The sequence below is a fragment of the Mobula birostris genome, chromosome 14 (assembly GCF_030028105.1).
Source record: "Mobula birostris isolate sMobBir1 chromosome 14, sMobBir1.hap1, whole genome shotgun sequence".
In the NCBI taxonomy this organism is placed as follows: domain Eukaryota; kingdom Metazoa; phylum Chordata; class Chondrichthyes; order Myliobatiformes; family Myliobatidae; genus Mobula; species Mobula birostris.
In genome coordinates this window covers 72,690,232-72,710,526 of record NC_092383.1, presented here as the reverse complement: position 1 = coordinate 72,710,526, position 20,295 = coordinate 72,690,232, and the positions used below count along the sequence as shown (strand labels likewise).

At 39.4% G+C, this 20,295-nt stretch overlaps 1 protein-coding gene across 2 annotated transcripts in view; it reads left to right on the top strand.

Annotated features, from left to right (window-relative positions):
• elapor1 (endosome-lysosome associated apoptosis and autophagy regulator 1) overlaps positions 1–16,276 on the top strand; it is a 120,236-nt gene extending 103,960 nt beyond the window's left edge. The window contains exons 19-23 of one of the 2 annotated variants that reach the window (XM_072278667.1): positions 1,260–1,386; positions 3,863–4,041; positions 8,108–8,273; positions 10,617–10,709; positions 14,714–14,782. In XM_072278667.1, the coding sequence (XP_072134768.1) occupies positions 1,260–1,386; positions 3,863–4,041; positions 8,108–8,273; positions 10,617–10,676 (532 nt within the window). In that variant the 3' untranslated portion in view covers positions 10,677–10,709; positions 14,714–14,782. Of the gene's footprint in view, positions 1–1,259; positions 1,387–3,862; positions 4,042–8,107; positions 8,274–10,616; positions 10,710–14,713 lie in introns of both variants that reach the window. The other variant, XM_072278666.1, reaches the window with a different exon arrangement.
• Positions 16,277–20,295: the final 4,019 nt, after the last annotated feature.

Sequence of the window (20,295 nt, the reverse complement as noted above, 5' to 3'; positions counted from 1 at the left end):
CAAAGCCTCTGCATCCTTCCTGTAATGCGACCAGAACCGAATGCTATACTCCAAATGCAACCTAACCAAAGCTTTAGGCAACTGCAACATGACTTCCTGATTCTTAAACCCTAAGTCCCTAGTGATGAATGTGAGCATGGCAAATGCCTCCTTTCCTTGTGTTGCCACGTTCAGGGAGGTATGGACTTGGACCTCAAGATCCCTCTGTACATCATTGTTCCACTAACTGTCTATTTTTCCCTTACATTTGAGCTGCTAAAGTTCAAAACCTCACACTTGCCAGGATTAAACTCCATCTAGCATTCCTCCTGCAACTGATCGATATATGGCTCTGTCTCTTGACCTTCTTCACTGTCTTCAGCTCCACCATTTTTATTGTTTTCTGCAAACTTAGCAACCCAGACAATCCACATTTTCATCCAAGTCTTTTATACATATCACAAGCAGCAGAGGTCCCAGCATTAATCCCTAAAGAACACCACTGGTCACAAACCTGCAGCCAGAATAACACCCTTTTCTCCAGTGCTCACTATGTCCTATGGACAAACCAGTTCTATATCCAAATTACCAAATCGCCATGCATCTCATACATTTTAATCCTGCTGATCAACTTACTATAAACAACACACATAAAAATTGCTGGTGAACGCAGCAGGCCAGGCAGCATCTCTAAGAAGAGGTACAGTCGACATTTCGGGCCGAGACCCTTCGTTAGGACTGCTTGAAATTCCAGCATCTGCAGATTTCCTCGTGTTTGCATTACTATAAAGGACCTTGTGAAACATCTTATGAAAGACAATGCTCTAACCCTTGTCAATGACCTTGGTCACCTCCTGGGAAAACAATACTCAATCAGATTTGTAAGACATGGCCTGGCCTGTGCAAAGCTACAGTGATATTCCCTAATTATCCAATGTTCTTCCAAATGTAAGTAAACTCAATTCCTAAGAATCCTCTCCCTGTTATTGATGTGAGGCTCACATCACTTCATCAGTCCTGACGAAGGGTCTCAGCCCGAAACGTCAAGTGTACCTCTTCCTAGAGATGCTGCCTGGCCTGCTGCGTTCACCAGCAACTTTGATGTGTGTCACTCCATTCCATCATTATATCCACTCAGCTATTTGGAACCATCTGTTCCATTTTTCAACTGGTTCAGTGTCACCATCTGTGGTGAATAAACCAAATATGTTAGCTTGGCTGAGGTGAAAATGATCACAGATCACTTTTCTAAAGTTGGCTGCTGTTTGTTGTGTTGACAGAAAGTGCCAAGAAGGAACATGTGATGGTTGTACCTTTCACTTTCTGTGGGAAACGGCCGAGGCCTGTCCTCTTTGTTCAAAGAATGATTATCACGAGATAGTGGGAGCATGCATTAATGGAATTCAGGTAACAATGTGGAGTCACTCTGTGCATGTGAATGAATTGTAATGTGCAACACCAATAGTGTTAATAGTGAATTCCTTGTGTCAATGATTATGCACAATTATTTATTTAATTATTGAGATACAGTGTGGAATTGGCTCTTTGAGCTGTGCCACCCACAATCCCCTGGTTTAACCTTAGCCTAATCATGGGACAATTTACAATGACTAATTAACCTACCAACTGATAGGCCTTTGGACTGCCAGAGGAAATTGGAGCACCCAGAGAAACCCACGTGGTCATGGGGAGAATGTACAGACTCCTTATAGGCAATGGCGGGATTGGAACCTGGGTCGCTGGTAGTGTAAAGCGTTGTGCTACCACTACACAACTGTGCCGCCCCTTACGGTGTAAGCCACAGGGAACATTATCCGAGGATCCACCTTAAATAACTCTCCTTGTACCTACCCTTCATTACGTGCTGTCTGGGAACTTGAATTGATGTAAAAAATGTATCTTTGCCTTTTCAGTTCACTTTATTATAAATAGGCTATGGTGACATCTGCACATTTGTCTCTGCGCTTACCTATGGTACATCTGTCTGCTATGTACAAAGGACAAATTACCATCCATGAAAATGCATTTAATGTGTACTACAGTAAAATTTGGATCTGCATTTTGTTATATTTGGTATTTTGAATAAAAATTTTGGCTTATTTTTCTTGATACAATTTAGCTGGTTTAGATGCCTTAGCACCATATGTTTGGCACACCCATATTTGTACAGCAGGAGAGTGAATTTTCCAAGAGAAATATTTCCTCACAGGAGGAACAAGAAGAGGTAGTATTTTAGGCTGCACACTGCTGCCAGTTTATTTCCATTTACAGTTGCAGGGTCGTAGATTCATATAGCACAGAATCTGGCTCCTCATCCCAACTGGTCAATGCCAACCAAGATACCCATCTAAGCTAGTCCCATTTAGAAACATAGAAAACCTACAGCACAACACAGACCCTTCAGCCCACAATGCTATGCCGAATATGTACCTACTTTAGAAATTACCCCAGGTTACCCATAGCCCTCTATTTTTCAAAGCTCCATATACCTATCCAGGAGTCTTTTAAAAGACCCTACCGTATCCACCTCCACCACAGTCGCCAGCAGCCCACTCCATGCACTCACCACTCTCTGCGTAAAAAAAACTTACCCTGACATCTCCTCTGTACCTACTTCCAAGCACCTTAAAACTGTGCCCTGTCATGTTCGCCATTTCAGCCCTGGGAAAAAGCCTCTGACTATCCACACAATCAATGCCTCTCATCATTTGCTGATGTTTGGTCCATATCCCTTCATGTACTTGTGCAAGTTCCTTTCAAACACTGTTTATATAACTGCCTCGAGCACGTACTCATGCAGCGCACTCCATTGGCTGACCACTCTCTGGGTGAACAAGTTGCCCCTCAGGATCCTATTAAGTCTCTCCCCTCTCACCTTAAACCTATGTCCACTAGATCTTGATTCCTCAATCTGGAAAAAATATAATGTGCATAACTTTATTCTTCTCTATAAGATTACCCCTCCAATGAAAAAAATCCATATCTCCTCAACCTCTCTCTATGACCAGTCTCTCAAATCTAGGCATTTTACCATCCTCATAAATATCTCTGCACTCTTTGTAACTTACTGGTATCTTTCCTATAGTAGGTGACAAAAACTGAACACAAAATTCCAATGTAGCCTCACCAGCATCTTGTGCAACTGCAGAATTAGATCACAACTTCTATACTCAGTGCCGTGACTGATGAAAGTCACTGTGCCAAAAGCCTTCATCACCATGCCTGCCTGTAATGCCACTTACAGAGAATCACGTACTTGTAGGCAAGTACATGCCTGCCCCTCGGTAATCTGTGAAACATGTTGCACTGTCATTCAGTAGAATGAAACTCAGTGCAAGTTTCATCTTGAGGACTTGGGTTCAAGTCATGTATGGACTGGTTTAATGAAAATCTGCAGGTTGAGGAAAGGCGATGTGAGCAGAGTTTGGGAATTTTGGTCCGGCTTCTAGCTGACAAATGCCAAAATATATTCCCAATTTCAAAAGTATGCCAGCTGGTGGTGTGGTGGCATCAGCAGCAGGCTTTGAGAGGCAAGTAGTCCTAGATTAGAATCCAGCGGCTCCTTGCACGCTTTCCACCTGTGCTGGGTTGAGCATCAAGCCAGCAACTTGGCCTCATAAAAAAACAGACAAAATGCTAAAGAAACGGCAAAGTTGTGCCTGATGTGCCCCAAGGCGCAGAGAGAGGAACAACAGCAATTTCAAAAGTATGGACACAAGCACCAGTTTCACCAATTTCCCCGCACTATGTGTGAAATATGAACTGCAGTAGCAAATTCAGGTTAAGACAGGTAAGTGGGGCTTATTGTACTAAAAGACATAAAATTAGTAAGCTATTATTGTTTGGGGATGATTCAAACTCAATTTATTATATTGGTTTACAGAAAATTGCTTATGTATGGTGGGAACCGAAACTCTGTAAAGGAGGTGTTGCATTGCCAGACCAACTAGTGACAACATGCAAAACATTAGACTTCTTCTTGAAAATTGGAATTATCACAGGGACAGTTACTGCTTGCTTATTAATTGTCACAACATGCTATTTCTACAAGAAAAATCGAAAGTGAGTAAATAAATGTGGTTTTATTGGAATCTTCTGTTAAGAATTTAAGGTGATTAATATTGAACTCAAAAAAAATGAAAATAGAAAGGCGGTTTCTCTGTGACCAGGATGGAGAGATAGTAAGGGAGATTTATATATTGTTTGAGCATCTAGTGAGAACAACTAGGAAATATAATCAGATATTTTTAACTATACTAAGGTATGCTTTAACAAAGGTAGTGTAGGTAATAAAGGACATAATTTATTTATAAATAAATATTTATAATTTTATTAATTGAGAAATTGTGATTACAGCCTAACCATATTCAGAATGTCTCTACTACAGATACAAGACTGGAAAAAGATATTAAAATTTAGAAAGGAACAAATTAATTTCAATCATAAGGATCATTCTGCCCTCAGCAAAGGCCTTACCTTTGTCCCCCTTTGCCCGTACCTCAGTGAGTTCCATGCACGCCATGATGCCAAGCTCGTCTTCCCTCACCTCTGTCTCTGAGCCAACTTCTTTGGTAAGGATTCCCACCTTGCACTGATAATCCTTTCTCCCATCTCCAACCCTTCGCCTCTTCTTGGACACTTTGCTCTGGATTTTTTCATCTCTAGTTGCCGAGGAGATGTCAACTATCTTGACTTCAGCACTCCTTTCTTCTCTTCAAAGCTTACCACCTCTGAAAGCACTGGCTTCCAGTCTCTCTGCACCAATCCCAACCGCACCATCAAACCTGCAGACAAAGGGGTCTGGCAGACAGACCCCTGCCTTACTGAGGCCAAGCGGCAACTCTCAGACACCTCCGCTTACTTACCTCTTGAAAAGTACCTCACTCAGGACAATGAGGACATTGTCTCTGACACCAACACCAACTTCATCAACACTGGAGACCTCCCATCCACTACCATCAACCTCATAGTTCCCTTGCTTGCACTGCTTATTTCTATCTCCTACCCAAGATCAGCAAACCTGATTGTCCAGGTAAGTCCATTTTTTCTGCCTGATCCTGCCCCACTGAACTCGTGTTCACATGCTCTCAATCTCCTCAACAACTTTCAATTCCCTGGTCCTGACTGCCTCATTTTCACCACGGATGCCTAGTCCCTATACACTTGTATCCCTCATTAAGAAGGCCTTAAAGCTCTCTACTTCTTCCTTGACAACAGACCTGACCAGTTCCCCTCTTCCACCTGGCAGAACTGGCCTTCACACTCAATGTTTCTCTTTCAACTCTTCCCACTTTCTCTAAACCTAAGGAGTAACCATGGGCATTCGCATGCGGTCAAGTAATGCCTGACTTTTCATTGGTGAAATGGAACAGTCCATGTTCCAAACTTTCACTGGCAATACTCCCCAACTCTTTCTGTGCTATGTTGATGACTGCAATTGGTGCTGCTTCATGCACCTATGCTGAGCTTGTCAATTTCATCAACTTTGCCACCAACTTCTGCCCTGCCCTTGAATTCATTTGCTCCTCTTTTCCCCTTCCTCAATCTCTCTGTCTCCATCTCTGGAGACAAACTGTCAACCAAAATCTTTTATAAAGCTATCAGCGCCCAGGGCTATCTTGTCTATATCTCTCCCACCCTGTCTCCTATAAGAATGCCATTCCCTTTTCTCATTTCCTTCATCTTTACTGCACCACCATCATTCCCAGGATGAGGCTTTCCTTTCCAGAATATCAGAGATGTCCTCTTTCTTCAAAGAACGGAGTTTTCCTTCCTCCACATTGATGCTACCTTACCGTATCTCCTTCATTTCCTGAACATATGTCCTCACCCAATCTTTCTGCCGCCTTAACAGGGATAGAGCTCCTCGTCCTCACCTACCACCCCATGAACCTATGCATCCAACACATCATTCACCACAACTTCTGCCGTATTCAATGGGAGTCTATCACTAAACACATCATTAACTCCGCACCCCCCTCCACATGCTCCACTTTTCACTGGCATTGCTGCTTCCATGATTCCCTTGTTCATCTGTACCACCCCACTAAATTCCCTCTTGGCACTTATGCCTGCAAACAGAAGCAGTGCTACCTGCCCATTCATCTCCTCCCTCACCTCCATTCAGGGCTCCAAACAGTCCTTCCAGGTGAGGCAACACTTCACCTGCAAATCTGTTCGGGTCGTCCATTGTGTCTAGTGCCCCTGATGCTGCCTTGATTGCTTTGTTGAGCACCTTTGCTCCATCTACAAAAATCAGGATATCCTGGTGGCTTAACCATTTTAATTCCAGTCCCCTTTCCCACTCTGACATGTCGGTCCATGACCTCCTCTACTGCCATGATGAGATTACTCTCAATTTGGAGGAGCAACATCTCATATTCCATGTGTGTAGCTTCCAAACCTGATGGCATGAACATCAGTTTCTCCAACTTTCCCCTCCCTGTTCCTCCTTCTTCAGTTCCCCACTCTGGCCCCCCTCTCCTTGCCTGCCTATGACCTCCACCTGGAGCCCTTCCTCCTTCCCTTTTTCCTATGGTCTCTTCTCTACCAGATTCCTTTTTCTCCAGCAGTTTACCTTTTCCAGCTATAGCTGCAGATGGAGCAAAGGTGCTCGACAAAGCAGTCCCCCAACCCATGCCAGGTCTCACCAATGTATAGCAGTCCGCATCAGGTGCATCGGATATAGTTGTCGATGAAGCTTCTTACTTCATCCCCACCCACCTATTGTCCTCTAGCTTGTACTTCCCCTCCCCCCACCTTCTTATTCTGGCTCCTTAGCCCTTCCTTTCCAGTCCTGTTAAAGGGTTGTGGCTCGAAATGTCAACTGTTTATTCATTTCCCTAGCTGCTGCCTAGCCTGCTAAGTTCCTCCAGCATTCTGTGCGTTTTGCTATTAATTCATTATATAATTTAAAATGGCCCTATTTGTCCAAGGACAGGAAGACAAGGATTAAAGAATGGAGCTTAAAAAAATTCAGATTAAATGCCTAATTGAGAGATGCTGAAAAATACAGAGGAATAAAAAGCATGGTTCGTGCAAATATATATTACTTCAAACATATGAGGGGAGGCAGATAAAGCTACAGAAGGTTTTATATTATTTTGTGGTTTATATTTGGGTGAAGAAGTGTAAGACCAATAAGACCATGGTGTAGGTGTCAGCAGCAGCTTTTGGTACTGTTGATTTCCCCATTATACAAAACCATAGGAAGGATTATAGAACAGTTAAGAAACTACAGATAAGAGAAGGTATGTGATCCAATGGAAAATAAGTGTTCATACAATTGTAAGTTTTTAAATTATTAAGGATTTGTTGTGAAAAAGGTGAATAAGCACCAAAAGGTCATCTGTGTAAAGTATCACTGATTGAACTGAGAATTTTCTTAAAACCATGATTTCTTGGAGCAGAAAATATGTTCCCTGGGGACTGGGTGCAGCAAGCGCCATGACATTTTTTAAAGGAAAATTCAGTTAATAGTTGAAGCAAGGCCAGGGTAAATATGTGATGTAAAATTAGGTTATGGTTCCTTCAGCAAGCAACTATGTTTCGAGGATCCTCCTTCTAAGCTTCCCTTGGAGAGTATTTTTCTTGAATTAGTTCTTAATTCATAGTGTAGAAATACCAAAAACACAAATTCCATAAAGCACTTCAAAATATTAAATTTTAAAAACAAAGTATTGTCCTGATTTGGCAGGGATAATGTGCGATACAGTAAAGTTACAAGAAAGTGCTACAATAAACCAAATGTAAGTAATGCTAATTGCATAAATAGTCATTAGATGATATACTGTACTGACCAATTTCTGGGCTGTGAATGCCAAATGTTCCATATTAAATTATTTTGACAATTAAATATATCTTGAGACAGCTTTTCTTGTGTATTTAATATCTGCAGACACTACTTTTAGTAAAGGTCAGGCTTCAATAAATAAAAATCTCTTAATGCACACATTATAATTAAGAAGGCTAGAAAAGCAGCATTAATATTAATAATTGTTTGAAGTGTTCCACTGGAAGTTCTCTCAAGAAAATGTTCAAATTCCAACTTGTCATGTCTTTAAATATTTATTGCCAAGCAAGTTTTAAATGCTGGTTAAAGTCACGCTTGTAATTGAACTGATTTTAGATTAGAATACAAATATTCCAAGCTGATGATGAATGCCAATACTAAGGATGGTGAATTACCAGCAGTTGATAGCTGTGCCATAATGGAAGGTGAAGATCTGGAAGATGACCTGATTTTTATGAGCAAGAAATCTTTGTTTGGAAAGATAAAGTCATTTGCTGTTAAGGTAAGTTACTATTTTATCCATAATCGTCCTACAAAGTACACGGGTGCTTATATTATTTGCCATAGACTTTATTCTTTTTTATTGGACAAGTACAAAATAAATGGCAGGGTAAGTAGCTTAAAAATCCAACATATTCTGGAATGTTCCGTGTGCTAGAAAATGGATTTTTTGATAAAAACTCAATAACTAAATGCGACAGAATATATATCCTGACGAAGGGTCTCGGCCCGAAACGTCGACTGTACCTCTTCCTAGAGATGCTGCCTGGCCTGCTGCGTTCACCAGCAACTTTTATGTGTGTTGCCTGAATTTCCAGCACCTGCAGATTTCCTCGTGCTTGTGAGAGTATATTGTGTGCTGGTTTTGTGTTGGCTCCGGCATGTATGTGATGTGTGCTTGCATGGAGGCTGCTGGCTATGTGCGGTGACATCCAGGAGAGTGCAGTGCTTTTTTGATGTCCTTTGCGTCAAGTTGTCTTACACAAATGCTGTGCGCCAAGTTGGCCTTAACCAAAGTGATGAGGCAGAGTTGTAGAACACCACAGTACAGGAGTAGGCCCAATGGCCCATTTGGGCCGCCTCTTCTTCCCAATAGGTACCATTTTTAAGCATTCAATGTTAGTGATGGCTCCCAGCAACTGCAACCTCTTGATGCTTTCAGGTCTCCACTCCAATCATCTCTGCAACTGAACATCCACCCATTCAAATCATTCCCACAGCTGGATCCATCATCTTCCTTCTGATCATCTCCTGCAAGATTCTCCCCATTCCCCATCTCCACCCATTTCTCCCCATTCCCCATCTGGCTATTTCCGTGGAGGAAAGACCCTTTGAAGTTTCATGCAAAGATCAGCAGCTCAGGCTTCAATGTAACGGAATATCAAGGATAGGCTCTTACACATAACCAGCCCAAGCCCTCACACGTAACCACTTTATTGCCTGTTTCGAGATGTGTTGTAATTTATCGGCCAATGAAAGCAAACAACTCTTTTATTAAGTTTCTTTGAAATTTCTTATCATTAGCCAAGTCGTGAATCAGAGTAATATTCCTACATATATTTATGACATGGGTGAAGGTTAGGCTTTCAGAACCCATAAGACAGTACATAAACAAAAGTAATTCAGTTTGGATTTTCCGGTGTTAGAACCCTGAAGCTGGATCAAGCTTCTCACGAAAGCTGCAAGTGGGTTACATTTCCACTTTATGATTTTCCATTCTCATTTGCATTGCACTGCCTGGTGCTAACTCTTATTTCCAGTAATTTGCTATCTCGGTTGTTTCCCGATGAGGTCTGGAAAGGGAATGTCAGCGAGCCATTCAATTACGAAGATCGTGCTGAGGTCAATCATCTTCTTATGTGATGTCCTTGAACAACAACAGCGAGCAGACATACTTACTATCCAGAGCAACACATACACACACAAAATGCTGGAGGAACTCAGCAGGCTAGGCAGCATCTATGGAAAAGAGTACAGTCGACGTTTCAGGCCGAGAGAGACCCTGCATTAGGACTGGAGTTCCTCCAGCATTTTGTGTGTGTTGCTTGAATTTCCAGCATCTGCAGATTTTCTCTTGTTTATGACACTTACGATCCAATGCTGCTTCCTCCTTAGCTTAGGAGTACTGACGGCTTCGGGAATATCCCTGCTGCACTGCCAATTGAAGTCAGCTAACAGGGCAACATGGTAGCAAATGGTTCGCATAATGCTATCACACAGCCCATGATCCAGGATGAATTGCACCACTGTATGTAAGGAGTTCACTCTTTTACCCTGTGGGTTTCTTCTAGGTGCTTTGGTTTCCTCCTGCATTCTCAAGACATACTGGATCATGGGTTAGTTGATCACATGCGTGTAATTGGACAGTGTGGGCTCGTTGGGCCAGAAAGGCCTGTTTCTCTAAAAGAAAATTTTAAAAATTCAATGTGGACCAAGAATTGAATGTAGATTCTTTCCCAATTGCAGCTCACATGTGCAGTAAGCAGAATTTGAATAAGTTGGGGACTTTTTCCTCATATAATTACAATTCAGTTGGTAAACTTTTAGAAGCAAGACCTGAAAGTGTATTGAAACTATTGGTAAACTCTGCATTTTTCTCATTATTAATGATATAATTTGCCTTAAATATATTTTTAAGTATTCTGGAACTGTAGAATTTTATTTATTGTATGAAAGGTATCAATACCTTCCCTTATGTTAAGTATCTAAAAATTGGACCACAAATAAAACAATGTTGCAAACCCTTAATAACTGTGATGACAGGTAATAGTTTGCCCGCTCCAAATGAAATTGTTGATTGTTACACGTTTTTTCACATCTGGACTGTCTGCACTTCTATTTTTAGCCTTCATATGCCCTTGATCTTGACATAGAAGAATGCTTTGCACTAGGAAACGCCCTTTGACTGAAGCGCAGTGTCCTCAACTTAGATAGAATGGTGAGCAATAGATGAAGAATTTTTTTTAAAAATCAGACAGTAAAATCAATCTAATAATGCATGCAAGTTGTATACTCAAATAATGGAGAAAGGTAAAATGAGGCATTTTCTTAGGTTGCATCTTTTATATAATTATGATACATAGACCAATAATAAATTTGAACAGAATTATTATTTTATCCCATAGGCAAGTTGGTTTTAAAGTCATAGTTTATTTTAATATCAACCTTTAAAGAAAAATTTTGCAAATTCACTCGGAGAAAAGCTTTATTTCTGTACATTTTGGGGGGGATGAGGACAATGCAGACATGGTAATCATTCAGTGCCTAAACCAAACTGACAAGATTGCGGTGAGTTAATTTCTAGAACCTCTGTAGAATTGCAGTAGTTAAATGTAGCTGAATGCCTTGCTTGGCCACTTCAGAGGACTATAAAGAGAGACAAGATCTCCAGTCACATAAAGGCCAAAATAAGTAAGGTACAAAAATTATGTAATCATTTTTTATTTGTACGGCAGAAGGATATCAGCAATATTGTTGAAATGATCATGAGCTGATAGCCCAGTGGTTAGGACAACACTTTACAACACTAGCGATCACCGATTGGAGTTCACTTGCCACCACTGTCTGTAAGGAGTTTGTATGTTCTCCCCATGACCACGTAGGTTTCCCCTGGGTACTCTGCTTTCCTCCCACATCCCAAAAACATGTGTTTAAGCTTGGGGCTAGTGAGCTGTGAACATCAGAAATGTGGCGAAATTTGCGGACTATCCGCAGCATATTCCTCGGACAGCGCTGGCTCATTGGCGTAAAGGATGCTTTTCGCTGTGTGTTTTGATGTACATGTGACAAATAAAGCTGATCTTTAATCTTTGAATGTTTTTAAAGATAGTGGATAAGGCTCTGGGTCAAAAGGTTTCCGAGCAGGTTTTCTAGGAAGTAATGTTATAGCATCGGAATGTTTTCCTTATTAAAATGAAACGGGAAGAGAACAAGATTCTTGGGATCCCACAATCAGACGAGTAGGGGATTGATTAGTTTCCACTTAGTCCACTTGGCAATTTATCAACAAGAACTAAGTCATCTCCACTGGGCAATGTGAAGTCAATAATAGACACTTAACAAAGCAATGAGGCCTGAGTATGTACGTTGCAGTGACTTCACACAGAGATCAAAGGTTTGCTCAGTAAGTATTTAATTTACAAATAAAGACTAATAGCATGCAGAGCAATGAACTCTCCTTGTAGACATTTATTATATAATTGCATTGCTGCTAACGTAAGACCATAAGTTATAGGAGCAGAATTAGGCCATTTGCCCCATTGGGTCTGCTCCACTATTTCATCAAGGCTGATCCATTTCCCTCTCAGCCACAATCTCCTGCCTTCTCCCTGTATCCCTTCATGCCCTGACTAATCAAGAATCTATGAATCTCTGCCTTATGTATACCCAATGAGCTGGCTGTGTCAATGAATTTTACAGATTCACTCTCTGGCTAAAGAAATTCCTCCTGATCTCCATTCTAAATGAACGTCCCCCTATTCCAAGACTGTTCCTTTGATCTTAGACTCCCCCAGCACAGGAAACATCCTCTCCACATCCAGTCCATTGAGACCTTTCAACATTCGATAGGTATCAATGAGATCGTCCCTCATTCTGTATACAGTCCCTGGGCCACCAATCACACCTCACATGACAAGCCTTTCAATCCTAGAATGATTTTTGTGAACTTCCTTTGAACCCTCTCCAATATCAGCATATCTGGGGTACTGCATACAATCTTGATATTCTTATTTAAGAAGAGATGTCCTCAAATTAAAGGTAGTTCAGAGATTATCACTCACCTTTCATTCACACGCAATTTTTCTTTTACTCCTCATCAACATCCACAGGAAAATTTGAATTACCAGCAGATATTGTTGAACATATGCAGATATAAGTAATAGATGAAAGAATACAATCTAAGCAAACTAAAATTTGTACAACGATGCAGACAACGTATACATTTTATATATTGTTCACTTAAACAATATCTGCTTAATTATTCTATTAAATGAGAAGTGATGTCAGAACAGGGAGTCTTCATTAAAAACATGTAGATTTACTATGAACCATGGATCAGTAGCAGTGGCCTCACCTCTGAGTTAGAAGGTAATGATTTCTCCTGCCACTCCAGAACCCTGATCATGTAATAATAAAAATAGAAAATGTTGAAAACGCTTGGGGCAGGGCAGCATCTATTGAAGGAGAAACAGTTAACAATTAACTAACAACTATCGAAAGAGAACCAGTTAACAATTAACTAACAGCTAACTCTTTGTCAAAACTGGGAGAGTGAAAAAATAAGAAGTTTTTGGTGGCAGAGAATGTGGAGGGAGGGATGGGTAGGAAAAAGGAATATCTCTGATAGGCCAACACACAAAAGGCTGGAGGAGCTTAGCAGATCAGGCAGCATCAATTGAGGGAAACTTCCCCTCCATAGATGATGTTGAGTTCCTCCAGCATTTTGTGTGTTGCTGAAGATTTCCAGCATCAGCAGAATCTCTTGTGTTTGCGATCTCTGATAGGGAAGGCCAAGTGGCGTAGATATGTAACGTGTTGATACTTGATTACTTTATTGAAGGAATGCTGCATTTTCCATATTCTTCAAATAAATGTTAAACCATAAGCCAATCTGCCTTAAGCTACCTGACTTGGAATGGAGCAAAAATGCCTCCAGAGTTGTGGCTGGTACTTTTCACTCAAGCAGCGTAGTGAAAGAATGGTTGGGTTGAGTTGTTCTCTGATCTTGGCAATTTACCCACTCAACTAGCCCAACCATCAACCACCTGAGCTACATCTTCCAAATTATTACTATTGTGAAAGAATAAATGTCTGGTCTTTAGCTTGCTGCTGTTTATGGAACCTCTTTCTTTCATATGACTTTGTATTTTTTTGTTAACTCTATATTTTTCCCTCTCTTTTTTTCTATTTCCCCTTTCTGGTGGTGATTCAATCAAAGTGACAGGTAAAGAATCTCACAGTACTACTGAAGGGTCTTGGTCCAAAAAATTAACTGTTTATCCCCTTGCGTAGGTGCTGACTGATATGTTGAGTTCCCCCAGTACATTGTATGTTTTGCTCAAAATCCCCAGCATCTGCAGAATCTATTGTGTTTATGGTAAAGAATTTCATTAAAATGGACAGGAAACAAAACAGGGAGACAAGAACTTAAACATCAGCAAAAGATGTGCAAATTTTAATTACTTAACATGCTGACAAGCACTCAATGATTACTGTATCTTAAAAAGGTGGAGATGTTTTGGAATATTGCAATGAATACAGAACCTCTGGGAAAAAAACTTGTATAGGCTATTCTTATGGTCTCAAAGTTTATTTTTAATTATGTTCAGGTTAGCAAGCTGATTTTTCTTCCTCCTAACATAAACCTGTTTTGATTATTTTAATCCAAATACTCATTTACAGTTTAATAACCATTTTTAGTAAAAGTATGTGCATTGGTTAAGATGGTTTTAAAATTATTTAAACTCTCATTCCCAACTAAGTACCTCACTCACTGGAAACATCTGTTGAAAGCTATGTCAGGTTACTGTGAGTTCTTTTTCTTGGCATTCAACAAATTTGTAAAGTAGGTGAGTATTTGGATTTGTGTCAATATTACAAAGCCAAGATTCAAGATTGTTTAATATAATTTCCTGTACATAAGTGTAAAGGAGAGTGAAATAATTACTCCGGATCCAATGCAGCATATATACTCATATAACAACATGTATGTAATATATTCTAAAGTTGGTTTATGTATAGCTGTACTATTTTTACATTCTAGTTCTATAGTTTTGCTTTTATCAGTTGAAATACAGTAACTATTCACCGACAAATAGCAGGAAGAACATCTTTCTAAGTTCATTGCCTTTGTGAGTAGGGGTCGCAGATGAGTAATAATCATATCTCAATGATGTTGTTAGTTCGTCTCAATTTCTAATTAAATATTTTTTGTATTTTCAGAGAACACCAGATGGTTTTGATTCTGTTCCACTGAAATCTTCCTCAGGATCAGCAGACATGGAAATGTAATATGAGATCTCAAATGCTCTGCTTTGTTGACACATTCACTAAAGTGGCCTTCGTTGAAATATGTTTAAACTAAAAATGCTGTATTTTAAAAAGCTCTCATTGGAAAGTTAAATATAAATGAAGATCCTTTTGTATAAATGATATAAATATTGATTCATGGTGGCCTTACTACTGTATCATTTATGTACTGAGATTTTTAAAAGATTAGTTTATGCTCAAATCTTTAAAATGACTAGATATTAATGACAATCATAGTTACTCATTCTGGGACCAATTATTAGTTTTTCTTTTCCCCAGAATTATGGTTTAAGTTTTTAAATAACGAAACTAAAAGACTCAACAACTTGAAGATATCACCAGCATGTGTCAAAAATACGGCACTGAAATGGAAGGACACATGGTTCAAATACAATTTCTTAATGTGACCAAAATTTGAATTGTTTTTATTGCTGGGTGTTGCTGTTTCTCTTTCTTAATCCTCAGCACCTCTTCTTGAGAGAGTCATTTTACACAGGCTAATGCATCTCTTCTAAATTGCATGACTTCTGCTTCAAACACCAAACAAAACTGAAAACCTGAAAATCACCTTGGAAGCTATGCTTCTGCCTTAAAACCAACAATATCCAAGAAGAGTATATGCTTGTTATCCAGTGTGAATATCCGCAGTAATTATTTTGATCAAGCAATTGGCTGTTTAGCTAATATTAAGAAAGTAGTGTTTACTGCTGATAAGTTTTAGTTTAATCATTATATAAAACACTTGTAGTTCCCAACTTATCTTCTTGCTGTCCGGAAAATGGCTGGATTGCATAAAGGAAGGCAATCTCAATTCACTCTGCTTCACTGCTAAACACACTGGTATGTCATCTGCAGGTATGCAGAGCACATTTTAGCAATATTAATACGATAGGAAGTAAGTTATAGAATATCTTTTGCATAATGAAGTTTCTTAAGGACTTCACAGGACAAAGTTTGAACTACATTGGCCAAAAGCATGGTGAATAAGGTCATCGTAAGGAGAGCCTTCAAGGAGGTGAAGAAGCAGAGAGATTTGGGGTTTAGCGCCAAAATGGTTGAAGACGCAACCACCAAACAGAAACCTTCCAGAAACAAAATAACCACTAAAAAAAACCTGAAGTAGCTTTATGATGTGCTTGCAGAAAGCAGGGCTATATTTGTAACAAAAATCTTGCCATTCATTTGCATACAAAGGAATGAATTCTTATTTAAATAAAGGAACCTAATTAGGATTTTGGAAGCTCTGTTTGAGAGAAGGCTGCACTGAGCATTATTTCCATGTCACAGCTTCATTCAACATGTTTTACAATACACCAGAAGGAGTAGTTTTTGCCTCAACCTCCAAAAGTATTTAGTTGGAATTTGGGGAAATGTTGTCCATGATTTGCTGCTAAATTACAAATAATTTGTTTCGGATGTTAACATGCTTGTCTTTTCCATAGTTTCTTTTTGCATTCCAATATTAGTTGGCTTTATAATTCATGTTGTTTTTAAGCACAGTGCATGCCAGAAAAAGATATTGTTATAAAAGTCCTACTTTGAGGCTGATTCAATTAAAGATATGTATCTCAAAGGGTTTTTTGATTCTATACATGTGCCGTTTTTCTGTATGGAAGTGCTTTACATATGTAGAGCAAAATATGTGCTTTCTTCCACTGTTTAATCTTGGCTGATGAATGATCCCAAGATATTTTAATTGGCTTGCAAAATTGTAAAGAAATTTATAAATGTGGTTGTTTACTCATCACCTAATGTAATGAGCCACCAGCTCTGAACCCACTTCAAAGTCGGTCAGTATTATCATTGACCTCCTTGAAGGCATTTGCTTTATTGAGGGTGAGGTTGTGGTGATTACTACCTACACGTTAATTCCTCATATTACTGAAGTCATATTGAATGGAACTCAAATTTGCCCTTAGCATTATTGCAACATGCAAATATTTTTCTAAAAGAATAGTGCAAATATTACATGCTGGATGTACTGTCTTGATTAGAAGAAATCTGAACTTTGTCTTGAATGTTAGGGTTGCATTGTAAGGGCTTGTGCAGTAGCAAAGGGAATATAAGCTTATCTTCACCTGCTGAGATGAATACCTGTTCTGAGCTAATTACTGTAGCTGTCCAAGCTAATGACGGTTGACTTCAATTAGTCCATGCATAATTCTATTTGCATTGCAAAGTAAGGTCTTGTACTTAATACTCTCCAGAAAGACTATTTATTTTCAAATAGGACCATCTTTTGACTATAAAATATAGTTACTATATTCACACTTATTCTAATTGTTTACCACTTCAAATTGTGTTATTGAATCAGATCTCAATATTGTAAAACTATAAGTTTGTGCAAACCATCAATTTGAATTATTGCAGCAGAAATGCTAAGGATTAGCAAGTCATGCTCAGTATACATTTTGTCATGAAATATTCTTTCTCCTTGGGAGAGAAGTAACCACTCCCTGTGAATAAATCATAAAAGCATACAGCCTTTTGATAGTGAGTTTGAAAAATCTATAAACTCAGCAATTATGTGATCTGCAGAAGGAATATTCCCTTTGTTTAAACTCTACTTTGCTACCGCTGAAAGTCTCATAGATTGATCACTATCCAAGACCAGTTCAAGGTTATTGTCAAAGTGCATATATCTCACCCCATTGTATGTTGAGATTCATTTTTTTGTGGCATTCTATAGAAAACAGATCTCTCGGATAATAACTAACAGAATCAATGAAAGATGACCCTACTAGGGCATTCAAACAGAGTGCAGAAGAGAACAAATTGTGCAAATACAAAAAGAATCAACAATAAAAAATAAATAAGCAATAAATATCAAGAACATGAGTTGGAAATTCCTGGAAAGTGAGTCTATTGGTTTCAATGATGAGGCAAGTGAAGTTGAGTAAATCTGATGGTCGAGGGATAATAACTGTTCCTGAACCTGGTGGTGCGAGGTCTGAGGCTCTTGTACCTTTTTCCTGAAGGCAGCAGTGAGAAGTGAGCATGTCCTGGGTGGTGGAGCTCCCTGATGATGGATGCTGCTTTCCTGTGACAGCAATCTTCATTGCTGTCATGAACACCAATCAGGTCAAAGTTTGTGATATCAAAATAATTTGTGTTCAGATTTCACTCACTGAACTTCTCAACCTGTGTTTGTTCTGACTTCCTTTCTCTTAGATTATGAAAACATGCAGTCCTCTTTTATTGTCGTTTAGTAATGCATGCATTAAGAAATGATACAATATTTCCTCTGGTGTGATATCACAAAATTTGGATAGATTTCCATTCACTAGTTATTGTCCTCTGATAACGTTGCCTGCTTAAGAGGACAGGAATCAGAATCAGGTTTATTGTCTCTGACAGATGTGAAATTTGTTGCACTCACAACACACTGGAGGAACTCAGCAGGTCGGGCAGCATCCGTGGAAAAGATCAGTCGACGTTTCGGGCTGGAACCCTTCGTCAGGACTGTAGAGGGAAGGGGCAGAGGCCCTATAAAGAAGGTGGGGAGAGCGTGAGAAGGAGAAGGCTGGTAGGTTCCAGTTGAAAAACCAGTAAGGGGAAAGATAAAGGGGTGGGGGAGGGGAAGCAGGGAGGTGATAGGCAGGAAAGGTGAAGAAGGAATAGGGGAAAACACAATGGGTAGTAGAAGGATGTGGAACCATGAGGGAGATGATAGGCAGCTGGGGGAGAGGGCAGAGTGACACAGGGATAGAAGAAGGGAAGGGGAGGGAATTACCGGAAGTTGGAGAATTCTATGTTCATACCAAGGGGCTGGAGACTACCTAGACGGTATATGAGGTGTTGCTCCTCCAACCTGAGTGAAATTGTGAAATTTGTTGTTTTGCAGCAGCAGTGCAGTGCAATTCATAAAAAAATACTAAGATACTATACAGAAAAAAGTAGCAAGGAAGACAAATAATGAGGTAGTGTTCATGAACCATTCAGAAATTGATGGTGAAGACAAAGAAGCTGTATTAAAAACATTGAAAGCAGGTCTTCAGGCTCCTGTACTTCCTCCTTGATGGCAGTATATGAAAAGGAAATTAGTCATATGACAGATATCTGCCCAGATTTGGACATGCTCAATAAGAGTAACTTATCTTCAGACCCTCTTTCTCTCCTGTGCAACACGATTTTTCCCACAATGACATACAGTAGCTGAAATCAGGAGCTTAACTTCTGAGGAGTCTGGATGCAATTATAGAAAATAACATTCTCCCTATTTTGCCAATCAATAATTTGGCAGCTTTTTTTTTCTTTTAAAAATGTAAGTTTTATTTAGTAATTTTGTTAATTTATAAAAGTGTATTTTAAATTTGTTTTCTGTAATTAGTAAGACCATTTGTCTTCAATTAGTCTAGAACTGTGTTGTCAATGGTCATCTGGGTAGTTGAGGAAAATAAATTACTTTAAGTAGCTGAATACAATGAAATGGCCTTAGCCAAAGGGAAAACAAAAGACAGATATTGAACTTTCTGCTTAGTTCAAGTACATTTCTGAAACTTTTCCAGCTGAATTGCTTGCCTCAACAGGCAAACCACCAATAGGTTATGACTGGATCTCAGGTTGTGAAACAATGGCAAAACAAATATTTATCTTTAAACTCCATAGTAACCTTTCATTGATATTTAATGATGTAACTTCATAATGGGATCACTTAAAAGGTGTCAGTGTACACATTCATTATTTAATTTTGGATACAAATGCAGCAGATTTCTAACACTTTTAGTGTGTTACTGTCAACATGCCTGCTCTGCAGTCAACCAGAAATATGATTAGGCTGGTAATAATCTTAGGTATGGAACACTCAATTTATGACATTATATAAATGGAGCATGAACTTGCTTAGGATAATCATTTTGAGGTTCCCACATACTAAAGGCATGCAGGTCGGTAGGTTAATTAGCCACGGTAAATTGCCTCGAGTTTGTAGGTGAGTGGTTGAAACAGGGGAGTTGACAGGTATGTGAGGAGAATGAAATAGGATTAGTATAAATGGGTGTTTTATAGATGGTGTGGACTCAGTGGATCCAATAATCTGGTTCCATTTCTGTATGGCTCAATAACTAAAATTGCAAGCAACTCAGCATCATTTTAATATATTCAGCATACATATGATAAAATTATGGAATTTCCAGCTTTCTATACTCTGAAATAGTCTTATCATCTACATTTTATTCTACATTATTTGCTCAAATTCACACTAAAATAATGAAGGAAACTTTTTCGTGCTTCAATTTGAAATGAAATATATTTTTATCATTTGATATCTAATTTACTCATATAATTGACCAAGTGGTTAAGGCGTCGGTCTAGTGAACTGAAGATCGCTAGTTCGAGCCTCAGCTGAGGCAGTGTGTTGTGTCCTTGAGCAAGGGACTTAACCACACATTGCTCTGCGACGACACCAGTGCTAAGCTGTATGGGCCCTAGTGCCCTTCCCTTGGACAACACTGGTGGTGTGGAGAGGGGAGACTTGCAGCATAGGCAAATGCTGG